The following is an 18,042-nucleotide window of genomic DNA, read 5'->3' as shown; positions in this document are numbered from 1 at the left end:
CTTCCACCTCCTCATCAGTGGGATGTAATTGAAATATGCTGCCAGACAAATAGCTAAACGTGTGGCTGCGTGGCTGGTGGCGAGGTTCAGTCGCTGCATTCGTATCCTTGAACAGCTTGGAAAAGAAACAATCCAGCAATCCCTGCGAATGTTGTATATAAGCGCTTATTTTATAGTTGTTATAATCATCATCATGGATTAATTTCTCTTTGAAAGAAAGAAAAAATACCAGAAATACAATACTGAGGACTCAGCATTGCTGAGAAGAGTCTTTTTTCCTCTCTGTGTGCATTTGATAACCTACTATACACTTAAACAGAAAGGGCTGAAGGATCATCTTGACTAACGTAAGTGCAGTAGTTTGTAGGTTGCTACCAACCTATTTTAGGATTAAAGCAAGATTGTTGGCCTCCCACACATGCTAGATATGTGTCACATTAAATCAAATCTATTTAGTTATTTTGGCTTCATACTCATGTTGATGATACACTGACTTTTTGAAAATTGAAAACAATCAGGATAATTTCCAATTCGTATAGGTTGTGGCTTTAAGTCTAGAAATGTAAGCAAATATTTTACTACAGTCTCCTTTTCACCACGTCACAATTTTTTTAGAAACCTGATACGCTTTAGCCTGGATAGCCAGTGTTTGTTAGTTACACAGCACTTGTGAAATGAAGATGTAATTGTTTGGGAACATCCTCACTGATATGGAGATGTGTGTAATTGGAGATGGAGAAATTAGAATAGTTATGTCATTGTGTCCGCTGAGGACATCTGGCCTTTTTTCAGGAAGGTTAAAGCACACTGTGTGGGTGTAGAGCCTTATGGATTATAAGGATTTCTGTTCAATACCATTTTGTTGCTATGGGGCTGAAATATTCTTATGGGAGCATGCGGTGTAGGAGGGAGAGTGTTTGTGTATGTGTGTGTGTGTGTGTGTGTGTGTGTGTGTGTGTGTGTGTGTGTGTGTGACCGTATGTGGGCGAGGGAACCAGCACATGAGTGGGTGGGTGACTTTAATGTATGTGTGTGTATCTGTCTGCCAATTAGGGGTTAGCTAGGTCCATGTAATGAATGTGTGTATGCGTCTATGTGTGTATATTTGATTCTGTCTGTATATTTGTGTGTGTGTGTGTGTGTGTGTGTGTGTGTGTGTGTGTATGTGTACATGTATGCATACCTGTGTGTGTCTGTGTAAGTGTGGTGCATGTCAGTGTGTGTGTGTGTGTGAGTGTGTGTGTGTGTGTGTGTGTGTGTGTGTGTCTGTGGTTATCGACCAGAGGATGTCAGAGTGAGGTGAGAACGGCCACTAATGGCTGGTGTGTCGATACAGAGCTTTCAGACCGACAGACCTCCAATGAGAGGAGAAAATGGTGGAATACACAACACAATGAGAGGAGTGGACCCCCTACGGTCACATACACGACAGAATAATCACCACCATAAGCGTGTTTCAGTCAGAGCCGGGACATAAATGCAGATAGAAGGAGAAGTAAGACAAGGAAGCGATCAGAGCCCTTTGTGTTTTTTTCCCTATGGGTGAGGAAAGCAGTGGTGTGACCGAACTGGCCAAACGCTGTGAGGTGAGGAGGTATGAAATGGCCGTCAAAGACAGAAATCAATGAGAGAAGGCGTCCACTTCAACAGTGGCCCTACAGTGCAACTGAAAGTGAGTCACAGCTCTGTGAACAGGATACCAGACACACACACACACACACACACACACACACACACACACACACACACACGCACGCACGCACACACACATACATACACACGCACGCACGCACACAATGCCATTCTTGCTTGCATAGAGAAAAATATAGCCACAACATCTTTCCGCTGCCCACTGCGGCTTCCCTCATTTTCTGCTACATTAGGAATGAGGATGCCATGAGGAACCATTTTGTTTAATTCTCTGTGCGAGAGAGAGAGAGGGAGAGGAAACATTTCCTCCAAGCCTCATCTCTTGCATTGTGAAATACACCCCGCTCTCATTAGCACAGCCTCCATCTCCATCTCAGCCCTTTGATAGCCCCTCTGACTGGGCCATCGGCTGCTGGTGGCTGTGGCCGAGTTACAGCACAAAGTCGCTGGAACATCTGCCCCGGGCGAGAAGCAGGGAAAACAAGCGCTCTGTCCAAACACGGAGCTACAGCACACTGGAGGCAGGGGGAGGGGGGCAGGGGAGGGAACAAGGGGGCTGTGGGTTCACTGTTGTATTCAGGATTACGCCAATTGTGTGGACGATTACCATTGCGGCCGCACAAAGGCAAACAGCTTCACATTACAAAGTTGCGTCGACATAAAAGAAATAAACGCAGAGTGGACAGGCTGCGGGTTTTGTTGGGGCAAAGCCCCATTTAAACACATTTTCATTTCATTGAGATGGAGAGGAAGACGACAAACTTATACTGTTGAGTTTTGTATGAAAATGGGCATGAAGTTTAACTTAAATTGTTTTGTAAATGTTATTTTGTAAAAAGTTTTTTCCTTGCATCGACTGTATTAAGAAGACAAATCACATTTCAGAGTCTTAATAATACAGCACCTTTGCATTCTAACCTATGAGTATGTAATTTAACATTTATTTTGCTCTAGGAATACCTTGTGGCATTTGAAGTGAAAGTGTTGGTATTTTATTAAAATATGCTGGTTTTGCTTCACCAATATTAATGCCTGTCGAGTTCAAATGCTGTGGTTAAAAAGTTCATCAAGTGCAGTTCTACACACAGTTAAGACTCTGAGTGCATGTATGTGTATGTGTGTGTGTGTGTGTGTGTGTGTGTGGGGGGGGGGGTATTATGTCTTTGAGCATCTGTGTATGTTCTGCTAGACCAGAAAAACCCAGCGAAAACATACCTTCAGCTGGTTTACCCAGCTTACGATGGTAATGCAGCTGGTTTTGCTTGTTGTACCACCTCAAGCTGGTCATTATAGTTGGTGTTGCTGGTCTACATTGCTGGTTTAACTGGCCATGCCAGCTTATGTTGGTCATTCTAGTAAACCAGCATGACCATCTTACACCAACAATGTCAAGCTTGACAGGCTGGTCACCAGCATGACCATCTTACACCAGCTGTATCTCCAACGACGGGCTGGTCACAACAGCCTGACCAGCTTCCTCAGATGGTCAACCAGCATGTCCACCAGGTGGCCTAACCAGCTACACCAAAGACCAGCAAGAGCTGGAAGAAAACCAGCAAAGACCAGCTAAAACCAGCTACCAGCATAAGCTGGATTTTAGCTGTTTTTTTCATCAGGGTATGTATGTGTGTGCGTGTGGGTGGGTGTTTTTGTGTTTGTCATATGTATTTGAGCATCGGTGTGTGTGTTGTGGGATGGCTATGGGATGTTCTGTCCCCTCTGTTCCTACTCGCTGGGACTCCTACGGCAGTCTTCCGTTGGGCCCCTCCTCCTCTCCCCACGGCTCACCGTTTGCTCGGCACACAGTGAAAAAAAACAAAGCCACACACGACGGCCAATTCCCAGGCAACGGCACACAGCCGTGACAATGTGACAGAAATCCCACTCTACTTTCATGCCCCCCAAAACAACCTTGCCAACTCTCCCCATCTTTTCTGTCTCTGCCTGTTTCCGTCTCTCTCTTGTTATAGTTCTTTCTTCTATCTTTCTCTTTTCCTTTTTCTCTCATTTTCTCTAATTCTTAACATGTCTCTTGCTACAGTACATGTCTCTCTTTCCCAACCTCTACCTCTGGGTCTTCTTCCTCCTCCTCTCTCTCTCTCTCTCTCTCTTTCTCTTTCCCTCTCTCTTAGGGACAGATCTCCTTCCCTCTATAAATGCCTATTCACCTCTAGTTCCATGGTTGCCACTCATACAGCTCAACCAGCTGCACTTTCAAAAGACAAACTCTGGGCAACCCCAGTGAGTTTCTCTATGGTTACACTGCAGCTGATTCAAGTATTACTTTGAAATCAAGCCTAGTGATTTCAATCCCCTGAGAAAGAAAACACGGAGGAAAAAAAAAATTCTACTACCATCTGGTTGGTAAGGCTTGCTTGGCAGTTATCTATTCAGTATCAACATGGCATTTGAAACCTGAAATGACTTCCTTGGAGTTTTTCAATGGCTGTGTAGCTTCTTTATGCTTCTTATTGTTGTCTTTCCTGCCTCGCCTATTAACTTTCTTCTTATCTGTCTTTCCTTTTCACAAACAGCTTGAAAAACACCCTCCAGAAGAAACAGTCTGCCGAGTCGGTGGACCTTTCGGGAATCCCGCTCTCCACCCGCGACGTCCGGCACGTAACGCTCCACCTCCAGACCAGCGGGGCCGCCGTGTCCGCTGTGGACCTGAGCTTCTGCGAGCTGCGTGACGAGGGCCTGTGTTTGCTCCTGCCCGTGCTAGCCACGCTGCCCAAGCTCAACACACTGGCGCTCAACGGCAACCGACTCACGGTGGCTGTGGTCAAGGACCTCACTGAGACCCTCAAGGACCCCAAGAGCTTCTCGTGCCTGGCGTGGATCGACCTGGGCAACAACGTGGACATCTTCACCATGCCCCAACCCTTGCTAGTGGCGCTTCGCCGGCGCTGCAGTCTCAAGAGCAGCCTGCCCACCATCTACGAGTACACAGAGGGCCAGCCCTACTGCTACCGAATGGAGGCCTCCATTGAGGAGCCCAGTGTCTACGAGGAGGAAGAGGAGGAGGAAGAGGTGGAAGTTGAAGTGGAGGAGGAGGAGGAAGAGCTAGAGGCTTGGGGTATTGCCGAGGACGTGAAGGGTTCGCCTAGTTTTACTCTGCATTATTGCGAAAGGTGAATCCAACACCCCCCTTCCCCCCCGTGGCAAACACACACACCTCCCCAATACCATGAACAACAGCCGTGCCGACAACAAGCGGGAGTTAAAGAGGCAAAAGCAGAAAAGACAGAGAAAGAAAGGGAGAGGGAGTGAGAACGAGAGAAAGATAGAGAGAGAGTGTTACATGTCCTTCCTCAATCAAGCACTTCTCTCAGTCCAAATACCTTTGACACCTTCTTTCTCCTCTATCACTATAGCAACTGTAAGGTCACCCCATCGTGGCAAACAGTAATACCATCAGTCAAAGAGATGTGTTACTAACATACATGGGACTAAAACAACTGTGTGTTCACCTCAGTAAAAAACAAAAAAAAACACCCCACCGGTGACAGTTGCTGTGTGTGATATCTATTTCCGGGGGGTGCCACGTGTTGGACATGAAACACCTGCGTCAGTGACTTACTGTGTTGGTGGATGGTGCCCCTGGGAGTGAGGTGGGGGTTCATTTGAGGGGGGGCTAGAAGAGTCTTCCGGAAAGGTGTTCTCTTCTCCCCTCAGTCTTCTCACGCGGCGGAGCAGTGGCCGGCCGTGGTCCTGCTGAAAAAACAAAGTTCCCAAAACCGGCGGCGTGGCAAAGATCAGACGAGACGCTCGACACTCAACCACATGGCCCCCCCGCTGGCTCCACTGATGGCGGAAGGTTTGGGATGACGACCCAGCCTGATCTGACGGCGCTCCGTTTTTTGTTTTGTTTTTTTGTGTGTTTTTTTTTTTCTTTTTGGTTAGCTGGGTTGGCGTGCGTTAAGCCGCGATGATCGTGTTTTCCCCTACAGCGTAACTGAGACCCTCACTCTGGCAGCCCACTGGGCCTAGCTTCCCTTACACTGTGCGTGCATGTGTGTGTGTGTGTGTGTGTGTGTGTGTGTGTGTGTGTGTGTGTATTCGCGTGAGTGTGTACGTGTGTATTAGTCCCTGTGTGTGTGTGTGTGTGTGTGTGTGCTTGTGTGTGTGTATGCTGCGCTGTGTGTGTGCTCTGTTAATCTCTCAACAAAAGCAATGAAACCCGCTCAACAGACTACACAGCCGACGGACCGTCACGTGACGGCCGCAAAACTGCTAAGTCAAGACTTTTGCATTTTTCCCCCCCTTTCCAAAACGTTCACTTGTGAATGCCCATGCACCACTTGTGTCGTGTAGTCGTGAATAATGATACAAAACATTGCGCTGTTGTATTCGCTATAGGCTGTTTTTTTCACTCTGTCTTTTTTCCTTTGCATTGTGTGTTGATAATGAACAAAGCAATCTTAGAAGACAACAAGTTCAACGGAACAAAGGATTCTCTAGTTGTGTTTGACTGTCACCTCCTTGCTTCATTGCTTTTCTGATGTTATTTTCGGCTGTTTATCGGCATCAAGCTCATTCTTCCTCACTCCGGGGCGAATACTAATGAGCCGTTGGTAGAAAAATGAAAACTTAATTGGCTGTTAGCTTTTGGCTAATCAACAAAAAGGATCATCAGGCGACAAGTTCAAAGAGATACCAAACAGCACATTACAGGTCATCACTGAGCCATTGTAGCACAAATTTGAGTCATGCTTTAAATACGTTATGTGCTGAAAGCATCATAGAGAGAACATTCTAATAAAGATAGAAACATCAGTGACTCCAGGGCAGAAATAACTACTGGGGTAGATGGTCTGATGATCGAGTTGAAACAAATCGAGTTTCACAAATAGCGAGAGACCAGTGGACCACTGAGGGTAGTTTGCAGAAGTTTTGCTAACATGTTTAAGCATAGTGGAACACTAGCTAATTACAGACAAGATACCATCACTTTACCACTTGCAATCAAAACACATTTGTATTCAATCATCATAGGCTACTTCTTTGTTCATTACAATAACATACCGGTTTGTTATTTCCTTAATATTTTTGGCAATGAGCTAAAAATAATGGTGGATTTATGCAAATATGAGTTTGTTCATTTGGGGTGCTGCTAAACACAACCCCTGTAGCCTCCTGGAGCCTAGGCTCAGCAGCCAGTCAAATTAAATACCTTCCTTCAGCAGCCTAATCTGCAGCCTATGTGCACTACAGCGTTCCTTATGTTTCTTGTGGGGAAAAATAAAATTAGGCTACAGAATGGGTCGAATGGTAGGGAATTATACAGTTGAAAATACTTCTCTGATAAGCACACACACTTACAATAATAGCTATTAGTTATGCTGCCAATTCTACTTTTCATTTGTCTTCTCTTCTCATTCTCAAAACTTGAAATGTCACCTCATACAGAGAAGTGGGCTATTTTTATCTTCTGTAAGTGTAGCCTAACCTTGGGACAAAATCTTACAAAAGAAGTCCAAGAGGAATAGGCATTTAGGGTCTGAAACCTTCGAAACACTCCATTAGGGGGTCCCTGTTTTCCGAAACTGCTGGCAGACTGGTATCAAGCTATTCAACAATATTTTCTTTGGTCGCCGCTAGTCTTCGATTGATACGGTGATTTGCATTCAGCTCTTACAATGTAAACAATTGTTACAGTTATATATCCTATAGCTATTGCCGTTGACTTATTTAAGTTTTAAAAATTATTTCACTTTCACACTATGTTTCATAAAAAAGATACACACACCAAGAATCACAGAAATCTATGCAATGGATTTCTTGGAAATAACTATTATTTCTCCTTGAGCACATGCTGCCATATTTGTTTTTTGCTGGATGGGTTTTTGGTGGTTAATGGTAGATCAGATCGGTTAAGTTTAGGGTTAGGTTTAGTCAGTTACGAGTATTAGTTACAAGAGCATCATCAGGAACGTAATCCGGAACTCACACCCCATTGTCCATCCAGCAGATCTGATCTAGACACTACCATTTTTTGTAGAGCTATGCCCAACCTGCCCAAGTGAACCAGCTGCGCCTGGCTAGAAATTCCGTTATTGGTTGATTGTTACATCCAGAGCACTGTAGTCGCCCCGCCATCTCCAACTAACACAGTAGCACAGTAGTAGCACTGTAGTCTGTTGCACAAACAAGCCTACAGTGTTAATAAACCTAACCATACTTAACTGAGGGAAATCATGGAAGAATTATTCTCAGAGATTAAAATGTATTATTGTATCTCTGTGATTATCTGTGAATAATCATTACAGAAGAAGGGCTGTACACAAAGATCCTTCAAATAAATATTTGGGCAGCCATACAAGGTACATTAACCCTTAAAGGTGTACCGTCACACCGGAGTGATAGGAATGTTGGACAATGAACGTTCTAAAGAATTTTAGAACCTTCAATTATTGCAGAACGGAATCTTATGTTAGAATGTTGAAAAACCCACACCTTTAAGGGATAAGGTGCATATCCAGCAAGTGTCCATTGCTATCCAAATAAGACAAGAGACAGAGAAGCTCAATATTAAAAAATATAGTGTATTGCCATCACAGCATGTGTACACAGCGAAAATGGTGGACCCCTGCTAGTTTTGTAATGAATAATACACAGGAGATAGACATAACATGCACAGCTATGTATGCTTTTGGCCAAACTACACTTTTTCACTTGGCAACCAGTGAAGCGAATGAATTAAAAAAGTTATTGAATGTTTTTGTGCCGCAGACCAAACTTAATGGTGAGGACTGTGTTTGTCCCCGGGTGCAGTCTTAAATGAGGGGCGAAAAAAAAAGATTAGTATTTATGGTGAGCTGCCGAGAATAATAAAAGGATTGTTTTCATATGCTTGTCCGTCACTAGACTCCCTGCCCTGTCTGATTAAATGTGCAGTGTTTTAGATGTCATTGACCTATTATGGTATTTTATTCAAGATTCAAGATATTCAAGATATAAATATTCAAGGCAGTAATGTTTATCTGGGTTGAGAGAGTGCTAATTTATATTGTGTGCGTGTGCGCGTGTGTGTGCATGTTTGTGTGTATGTGTCTTTGCTTACTTCCTGGTTGTATGGATAGATAAATAATGACTGTTTCATCAAAATCAATACAAATAATCTTCGCAGTATCGCAAGTGTGTAGAGTCTTTTGGATTACATGGAGAGGTGAAGTTAAAATACTCTCCAGCAGCCATTCTTGATGCTTTATTTGGCATCCAATACAAGTGCACCTCTGATTGATGTCTCATACTCTCGACCACTTCCATCGTTTGTATAGCCCTTTAAAAGCAAAGCACAGAAATGTTCTAGAATGTAACAGAGGGTTCCATGACACAAGCTCTATGGGGAAGCAAAGAAAGGTTGTCAGATGACCTTCAAGGACCTTTACAATGTAAGATAAAATAACAGGTTGAGAGCTGTATTTTGTAGTCGGTGCACTTTAAACAGTTCTGTCTCACTTTGAAATATGAAGTCTATGAAACGTTTAAATGTAGCATTTTAACTTTTACTCACTGTTGGTTTCATTGTTTTAATATTTATTCAAGAAAGTTGCTGTTTAAAATTTGTATTCCTAGCATTTTAAAAGTTTGTCTTGTGATCTGTGTCAGTGTACTGTATTTATATGTGTAGTATTTTCTCATCTGTGTTAATCAAATATGTGTATGCACATATCTGTTGTGTCTGAATGCTGAGTATTTTTCTCGTCTGTGTACTTGCTTTAGCCTAGTGTCTTACTAAAGCTCCGGAAGGTTCTTTAGAGAGCATATAACATCGTTCGGGAGAACAGTGGATTGTGGAACAGACCCAGTCACGATCAGGCCCGTGATGCTCTTTAGTGTCGTTGTTGCTCTCCGGAACCCAACAATGACTCACATGTCATTGTTTGAGTTTCTTGTCTACAGTCCAGCGTAGTGAGGTCCAGAATTAAACACTTGCTCAAGGAAAAAAAAATGTGCAATTGGTTTGGCACATTTCTCAAAGGATAATGGACAATCTGAAAACATATCACATAGTTCACAATAACATTAATTTGCTATTTGTTATTTGTTAGTAATGCAAATTTATAAGGACAATTGTCTGAAGTAATATAAATAATATATTAGTCTACATTCGCCCTGTTTATTATTATTAATATGATCCTTTTCATATTTTCCTTTTTCCAGCAAATACAGTGGTGTGACAAACATAAACAAACAAATCAACAAAAACAAACACCATCCACAGTTTATTTGTAGGTCCAGTGAACTTGTCACTAGTTGTCTGCTTCCTTGAGTGACTGATAATGATACAGATTCATTCAAGTCTTTTCAAAGCCAGGGGATGTGTGCAGAAGTGGATGTGCTGGGGCTGAAATTTACTGTACAATGAACAATGAAATACATATTGAGGTGAAGAGTTATTTACTATTAAAACACACATGAAACAAATTGAGCGAGTTACAGGCTTTAGCAGGTAGTGTGTGTTGTTTCCTGCTGAAATGCACTTCATTTTGTAAATGTTGAGCAATGTGCCAAAGCAATTCAGTAAACAAGAGAACTATAAGCCATGTGTTCCAGCGCGAGATGAGCTCTTTGGTCAAGAGTCTAGCCGTAGAACCCAGATAGCCGTACACAGCGGAATGAATCTGGCCAATCAGACGTGTGCCCGAATCGGGCCAGATCCATTGTCATAGCCAATCAGCTACTGTCTGGATGTGTTTTTGAAATGTACTTGATAAGACAATGTAATTGAAATGTGCTGCTTATATATTCCATATGTTGAAAGAGGACTAAACTGATTGTATGACTGTTTGAATTGAAGAGGATGTCCTGTAGGTTTATAATGTATATGTATATATGCGGTACTGTGTGGTGCTGCATCTGTGTCCACTTAACCCACTTGTTTATTTGTTTGTTTGTTTGTTTAATATATTTGTGTCATATGTGAGGACAGCGTCTAACATACACAATTCATTTTAAGACTGTTCAACTTCAGTAATAATAAAATAAAATTAAATAAAATGCTGTATGAATCAAATGTCTGATGATCCATATGTGATTAACTAGTGTGTGTGTGTTTGTGTGTGTGTGTGTGTGTGTGTGTGTGTGTGTGTGTGTGAACAATATAGAAAGAGAAAAGAGCTACAGTAAACATCTTGAAAGCAGTGAGGCTGCGTGTTTGGGTTGGTGTCTGATTGATGCTCACAGGCCTGAAACTGATGTGTTTGTATGGGACAAAGAGAAACAGAGAGAGAGAGAGAGAGAGAGACTGTGGGAGGCCAGGATATGATTTAATGCTTGGCAAAGCCCAGAGGACCAGAAGACCTTTCCTTAGCTTCCGAGAATGTGCATGTTTTTCGCCTCTCCCTCTCTGTCTTACGTTCTTTGAGGGTACGTACGTACGTACGTACTTCTGTGTGTGTGCGTGTATGTGTGTATGTGTATGTATTATATAAATAGATAGTGTGTTTGTATGTCTTTATGTGGGTAATATTTGAAGTTGAGTATTTTCTTGGCTTTTTTGGAGTTGTGAAAAGCATCTCTGTACAAGGATGTTTAGCCCCTGCCCACACCTTAAATAAACAGAGCTCTTTTACTCTGTGTGACCACTGGCAAATAATGAAGGCAGAAGAGTAATTGATGGTACTGGCTTGACCTTCTCACCGTAGTGTTTGTTGAACCGAAAAGAAGGCATGACTTTTCAACAGAGCCAATGTTACCTGACAACGTGTTTCCAATTATTGTGGCCTTGTTTTGAATTCACTAAGCCCAATGGCCCTTGTCTCCCCTCTAACCATGCCATATTATTGCTTTAGCTCATCATCACTCATGCCAAAGACCTTCAAGCTGGGACTGCTATTTGTGTTGGTGGCTAGTTTTAGATCCTCTCTCGGCCATTTCCGTTCAGTTACTGAAAAGGAAGACAGGGAGAGGGAGACAGACAGTGAGAGAAAGAAAGAAAGAAAGAGAACAAATGGAAAATGATGGAAAGAGAGAGAAAGAAAGACAGATAGACAGAGACAGTCAGAGAGAGAGAGAGATGGAGAGAGAGAGAGAGAGAGATGAGAGAGAGAGAGAGAGAGAGAGAGAGATGAGAGACATCTGTGGCAGTGTCCTACCTGTAGGCTATCCACATCATTGAGTGTCCCTGCTACCTTCTCTATCCTCTGGTGCTGTGGTCTGATTTAGACATGCAGAAGTTTGTGTGTGTGTGTGTGGGGTGTGTGTGTGTGTGTGTATGTATATGTGTGTGTATGTACGTGTGTGTGTCTGTGTGTGTGAAGGAGGCAAAGTCAGGCTGCGACCAGGTGCTTTGCTTCGTGCCGGCAGGCCCTGATAGTAGACTGAGATTGTGCCTAGAGGGTGCCTTGGGGTCTTCACTGGGAACACACACACACACACACACACACATGCATAGTAGGTATAGACACATAGAGTATAATACAATACAATGAAAAACAATATATGATACTATATTAATTCCATACACAAGAAAGGAATCCGACATGCATACACTGACATGTAATTCTGTTGACTGGTGCAGCTGAATGAGAGGAGAACTCTTCCCTCCAGGAGATTAGACTAGACACTCTGGACTCCTAATGTTTTGCACTCCCTGCAGGGCAAATACGCTTAGTTCCCTTTTTAAAGACCAAGGCTGAAGTGCCTCTTAAAACTGTCTTATAATGTGGCTATCCACTGAATAATGTGGTGATTGTGCATGTGTTTGCACGTCTCTTTTTTAAAACATATGTTCACTTTGAACGATTATTTGCACAGATGGTTATTTTACGTGTACTTGACAGTGTCACACAAAAATGTTTATAGTCCAACTGCTTATCAATAAAGATACACAGAGTGTAGACTAAAACTGCTGGGACAAAGAGAACATAAACTAGACAACAAATCCACCATGTGATGCAGCTCTCTCTCTCTCTCTCTCTCACTCTCTCTATCTCTCTCTCTCTCTCTCTCCTCTATCCTCGATGTTGCTTATGTCATTCAGCCTCCATGCAGCGTTCCTGCTTCTCTGTGTATTGTTCTAAAGCTGGAGAGTCTCCATAGTGACACCTGGGTCAGCATGAGCCGGAGCAAAAGTCATCAGGCCGGTGGGTAAAGGTCACCGCCACTGCAGAGCACAGCATGTGTGTGTGTGTGTGAGAGAGACAGAGAGAGAGAGATAGAGAGAGGGGGGGGGAGAGAAACAGAGACAGAGAGAGAGAGAGATGGAGAAAGAGAGAGAGATAGAGATAGAGAGAGAGGAGGGTGCAAAGACAGTGCTCTGTCTGACTTAACACTTCTCTGACATCCCAACAGTATTACCATCTGGCCTTTTTTACCTTTGCAAACTTTGAGAAATGTTTTTTTTTTTTTAAATATGCATCTTATGATTCAATTTATGTTGTGACTTTGTCGCCAATACATCTAAAGAAGAGAAGAGAAGAAAAGAGAGGAGAGGAGAGAAGAGAAGAGGTATGAGACATCTACCATCCCTCTTTTTGCATGACAAAAAAGAGAAGCCATTGCTGCAGTCCAGTAGCCTGATGTCATCATACTCAATTCTAGTCAGAATTTGAGTCTGATACTGCTCCATTGGAACGTGATTATGGGGCGTGTTTCAACCAATACAGGGGGGAAATGCCTCTGTACTCAATTGGATAGATCTAACCAATCAGAGTGACAAAATAGCTCACCGTGAGCTATAAGAAGAACACCTGAATCATCCTTCTTCTCCACAAATACCTTAACATTGTAACACTTGAAGTTTTTAAAAAAAAAGTTATTGGCTGTCAATATATTGCACAACACGTGATAGCGAAATCTAAGACCACGAATACGTAGTAAGGTAGGTTATTCGAAAAAAATATTCTGTTCACACCGATGCTTTAAACTATTCCTGGAAGCCTGGAAATATCTAGACTCTCATACGTACATTTTATTTGTACAGAGAGTCTGGTAGTTCTCGTTAGGGAAACGTTTGCAACACTTGACATGACGGGCACTAACTTTGAAATCATTGGTCCAGCCTTACCAATCATATTGATCAGAGATCCCTAACGTTACTTCCTACTTCGCCTAAACTTTTGAAACTGACAATAAACAGCATCAACAGTCAGGAAACAATGCATGTGGGTCTACTTTTGCTGTAAATAAATTTCTGCATTTTTCCAACTGCATTTTTTGACGTTTGCAGGCGTTGCTTCTTCTGTTTATCACAATAAGTTTCGGTTTCGTCTTCGCACGACCTCACCGTCATCATTCTCAGCCACGCTGATTTGACAGGTAAAGATTGACCGGGAGAAAACCCAAGAATATACCGCAGACCCAGACGACGTACTGAAGGGAAATTAAAATTGAGCGGAAGTACATAGGAGGGCGGAGCCAGGCTAGCTTAAAAAAGATTGGTAAGAGTTGTTGCAAACCCCTCTAGCAAATAGGTGGCACTGTATTACATGCAAAAGTGAAACTGGAGTTTTCCCACATCTCCAATTTGGCCGGAGTTGTTGTGTAAATGAAAGACCAGATCAAGAGAGAAATATATGCATTTTTCCTATGTGTAAACAAGGCCTTAGAAGCCAGGTTCTAGCGACAGCGTTTTAGTTGCAAACAAAATCAACCGAAGCGTGCTCAGAGGATGTAATAGACGAGGCAGTGTTGCTCATCTGTCCATCATCCTACAAAGCCCGTCCAGACAATTTGATTGGTCCGAATAACTCGTTCGGATATAGTTGCTCCTCAATGGAACAATTCCAGACTGAACTTCCTGACCTCAAATGCTGTGGGCAGGGCTAAGTTCGGCTGGCTTTCAGGCTAGCAGTCCAGGAGATGTTTTTGAAATGTTCTTCTGACTTCTTTTCACAGGAGAGATCTAATGAACTAATTCATAATGTCCTCGGCTACCAGTGCCTCTCCAGGCATTGACTTCTGGTTTGGTCTAAGACAGAACCTCATAAATAATCATGCCTTTAGAAGTAGTTATTATAGGCGTTAACAAAAACAAAAAACTGCTTTACAATCTTCTTGTGTGACTTTGGGCTCTTGAAGTCATTTGCGAAAAGATTACTTTTTTTTTAAAGAAAATTTGCTATGATGTCGGGTGATGATTGTACATCTTGTTGCCGTGGCAACATGAGGCACGTAAAAGCAATCTGCCTGCACTAGGAAAGAGGAAGGAGGCCGACAAGAAGGAATAGATGACCTGTGTAATCAGCACTCTGATGAGGTAAAAGATCAGGACCCCAAAGAACAGCCGTGTAATCATGTGCTTCTCACCACAGACCTCCACAGGCCCCTTTGACCGCTGTGTTTTCTAAAGCACATAGTTAGAACAGACAACGGAGCAGACTTGGATATGTACGACAACAAAGAGCATGGTAGGCTACCTGCAATCCTACGTGCCGAGTTCTGTACAAAACAGTTATCCTGATTACAATTTACCAATTCGTACCAATTAGTATGAGATTGTAAAACCTACTTGTGTAATTTACCAATACATACTATTTAGTATGAGAGAGTAAAACCTACTTGTGTCATTTGAATTCTTAATCAATACGTCAGTATTCTACAATACATCATCCAGAGATGCTTACATTGCATACGTTGAAAGTGGGATACCAAAAGCAGGAGAACATCAATATCCCTAGAAGACACAACAGTAATACAACAGTTTTAGAACGGCAGTGAATGGCATGCAGAACCAATCTTGTGTCTGCTTCCTCATTTGTTGATTTCAGGGGTGCCATATCAGTTGTACTTTTTTGGTCCCCTGCAACTACAATTTCTTTATCGTTTGGCAAAGGCGGAAGTACTAGGAAGTTGAGCTTAGGAATAAATGTGATGGCCTTGCACCATCTTCTGGTTATTTGATGAACTGCATTGATACAAGCTTTTTAGAGTAGCATGGTTTGATGATGTGCACACACATTACACATGTAAAGCAACTGCTTTGTTCTTTTCTTAAAAGCTTTCCTGGAAATTGCCCCCCCCCCCCCTCTCTCTCTCTCTCACACACACACACACACACACACATCCCTCCCCACACATCCCTCTCCTGTTCTCTCTCATGACTCACCATCATGCTTTCGTCTGTCATGCATGCAGAATACGGAAGGCAGCAAGGTAAATTAACAACTTATAAACAAAACATCTTATAAACAAAACAAAAATCCCTCAGTGGAGATATTTTACATTCTTTGTGGATTCAGAACTGTTTCTGTTCAAAGTAGCATTACTTCACCTAATGATGTGGTCTCCTTTTGGGCTAGTAAGAGAAATGCCAGGCTGCGACATGTAGCCTAACTGTCTGCGCTGTTCCTTTGTTTGAGTTAATGCAAAACATACAGTATTCAAGTGATTTCCCACAGTCTTCATTATGCTGTATCGTTCACACAATCCTACAGGATGCAACTGCATCGTGGACATACTGTTCAAATGTTCAAAATATATAAAGATGCAAAATAATAAATAAAATAATATTACAATAATAATATTAATAAATAAAATAATGGGAAAAAAACGTATTTGTCAATAGTGAACCCCTGTCTCTTATTCACTTTGATGAAAAGTAATGAAAGCAGAAGTCTTGAAAAGTAGCAAGCTATTCAAGCCATGCAAAATAATCATCTAACCAACAACAGCATATCTGGCATTAATGCTTGCTAGGATAATAAGTTTGGTCAAGTATCATTTTGCCAAGTTACATTGTGCTCTGAAAGGGTTCTTACATTTTATTGTGGTCCAGCCTACACCACACAAGGCCGACCTTAGGATGTATTTTGATGCTAAAATAGGATTGATCACAATAATAAGTATGCAGTAAATCTCAGGTGTTGTATTGATAACCGCTATTCCTGCCTTACTTGCCCCACATTTTGTGTTATTGCATGATGTGCCTTGCATAAAAATAGCATGGCTAATTGAATAAAAATAGCATGGCTAATTGCCAGTTGTGGTCTCTACCTTCGGTGGGTCCTACAGGCTGTGTGGAGATGTGTAGATGGAGTCAAATGTCCAGGCCCAACAGGAATAGGAGAGATTAATCAAATCCAAAACCCCCCAAGTGGAGTGGTGGATACTGTGTGATTATATTTGAGCATATGTGTGTGTGTGTGTGTGTGTGTGTGTGTGTGTGTGTGTGTGTGTGTGTGTGCGTGTGTGTGCGTGTGTTAGCACGTTAAGAAAAAAGCCTCAACTGAAAAGTACACTGAACACAATGTTGTGAACTCTACTTTCTTTTATTTGTAAATAATATGATAAATTGATTATTAATATCTTGAAAAATAATAATGCCTAATAAAGAGGTGGGTTTGCAAACTGGTGATTATGACAGAGTATTTGATTCTTTTTTGGGGGAGGGGGGGGGCATCTCTAAGGTGAGGTGATTTTGGATTTTGCACTACTGTCACCATAACGTGTCTCATGATGGGAGGCACGTCAGCTGCTTCAGCTGCAGTGAACAGGAGAAAGACGGCTCAAATTATCAACACATATTGCCAGGTGTTTTGGCCTGACAGTGATTCAATACTGGTCACCACTTCTGGCATGAGTCAGTCAACAAAATACAGGGATGCCTGTCCATCTCTATTACTCAGGGATACTGGTACCTTGAAAAGTTACCAGGTAGGTAGTGAATGTTAATGAAATGTGGCTCTCCTTTTACAATGTGACAGGCATACAGACAGACACAAAGGGGATGAGATTTTTCCTGTATTCTTCATCACAGAACTGAAAATAATTCATAATTATTAAATGAATGAAATTTGATTAAGCTTTATTCTTCCTATTGACCCCCTCTCCTACCTTGCATATAGCTAATTAAGCCTAGTTCTTTTCATATTTTGTGAATGTTTATGGTTGTTATGAAGGATTGCTATGATTATTGTCATAATTATTATAATTAAGTATATATTTATATATTAACTCAATTATTTATATTTAAAATGTATTTAACTGTATGTATTCTAAATAGCTTTGGATAAAAACCTAATTGATATGACCATATTGATAATTGACAATAATGTCAATGCAATATCAAAGATCAAATTGCATTGACATTATTGTTTATTATTGCTATTAGCTGTACTGCCTTACAAAGCCAAAGTGCAGTAACTGTTAATTAACTTATTAATTTTAGTTAACTATTTTATTGGTTTTATTTGTGAACATTTGTGAATTGCTTTGGCAAAAGCGTCTGCCAAATCCTATAACCATAACTATTTACAAAGTATGCTAACTGTTAACCGAATCACGATGCGTGATTGTCATAATGTTGATCCATTTGTGCAAATAAAATAACATTTTGACTGGTGACCTAAAATACCTTCATTAATTAGTTTTCTGTGCCTACTACTCCAGTCCAGCAGATGGCAGGAGTATGCTAACTGATTCTTACAGCGGTACGAAGAAGAGATT

The 18,042-nt window shown here is 41.8% G+C and overlaps 1 protein-coding gene across 1 annotated transcript in view; it reads left to right on the top strand.

Moving 5' to 3' along the window:
• lrrc75ba (leucine rich repeat containing 75Ba) overlaps nucleotides 1–5,230 on the top strand; it is a 28,123-nt gene extending 22,893 nt beyond the window's left edge. Inside the window, exon 4 of the mRNA XM_076269797.1 lies at nucleotides 4,185–5,230. Coding sequence (XP_076125912.1) covers nucleotides 4,185–4,785 — 601 coding nt within the window. The 3' untranslated portion in view covers nucleotides 4,786–5,230. The remainder of the gene's footprint in view (nucleotides 1–4,184) is intronic.
• The last annotated feature ends 12,812 nt before the right edge of the window (nucleotides 5,231–18,042 follow it).

The sequence above is a fragment of the Alosa pseudoharengus genome, unplaced genomic scaffold (assembly GCF_046254945.1).
Source record: "Alosa pseudoharengus isolate Yale_2024_CS ecotype anadromous, Long Island Sound unplaced genomic scaffold, YU_APseudo_1.1 YU_APseudo_1.1_scf_6, whole genome shotgun sequence".
Lineage (NCBI taxonomy): Eukaryota > Metazoa > Chordata > Actinopteri > Clupeiformes > Clupeidae > Alosa > Alosa pseudoharengus.
This window is presented reverse-complemented; position numbering and strand designations above follow the sequence as displayed.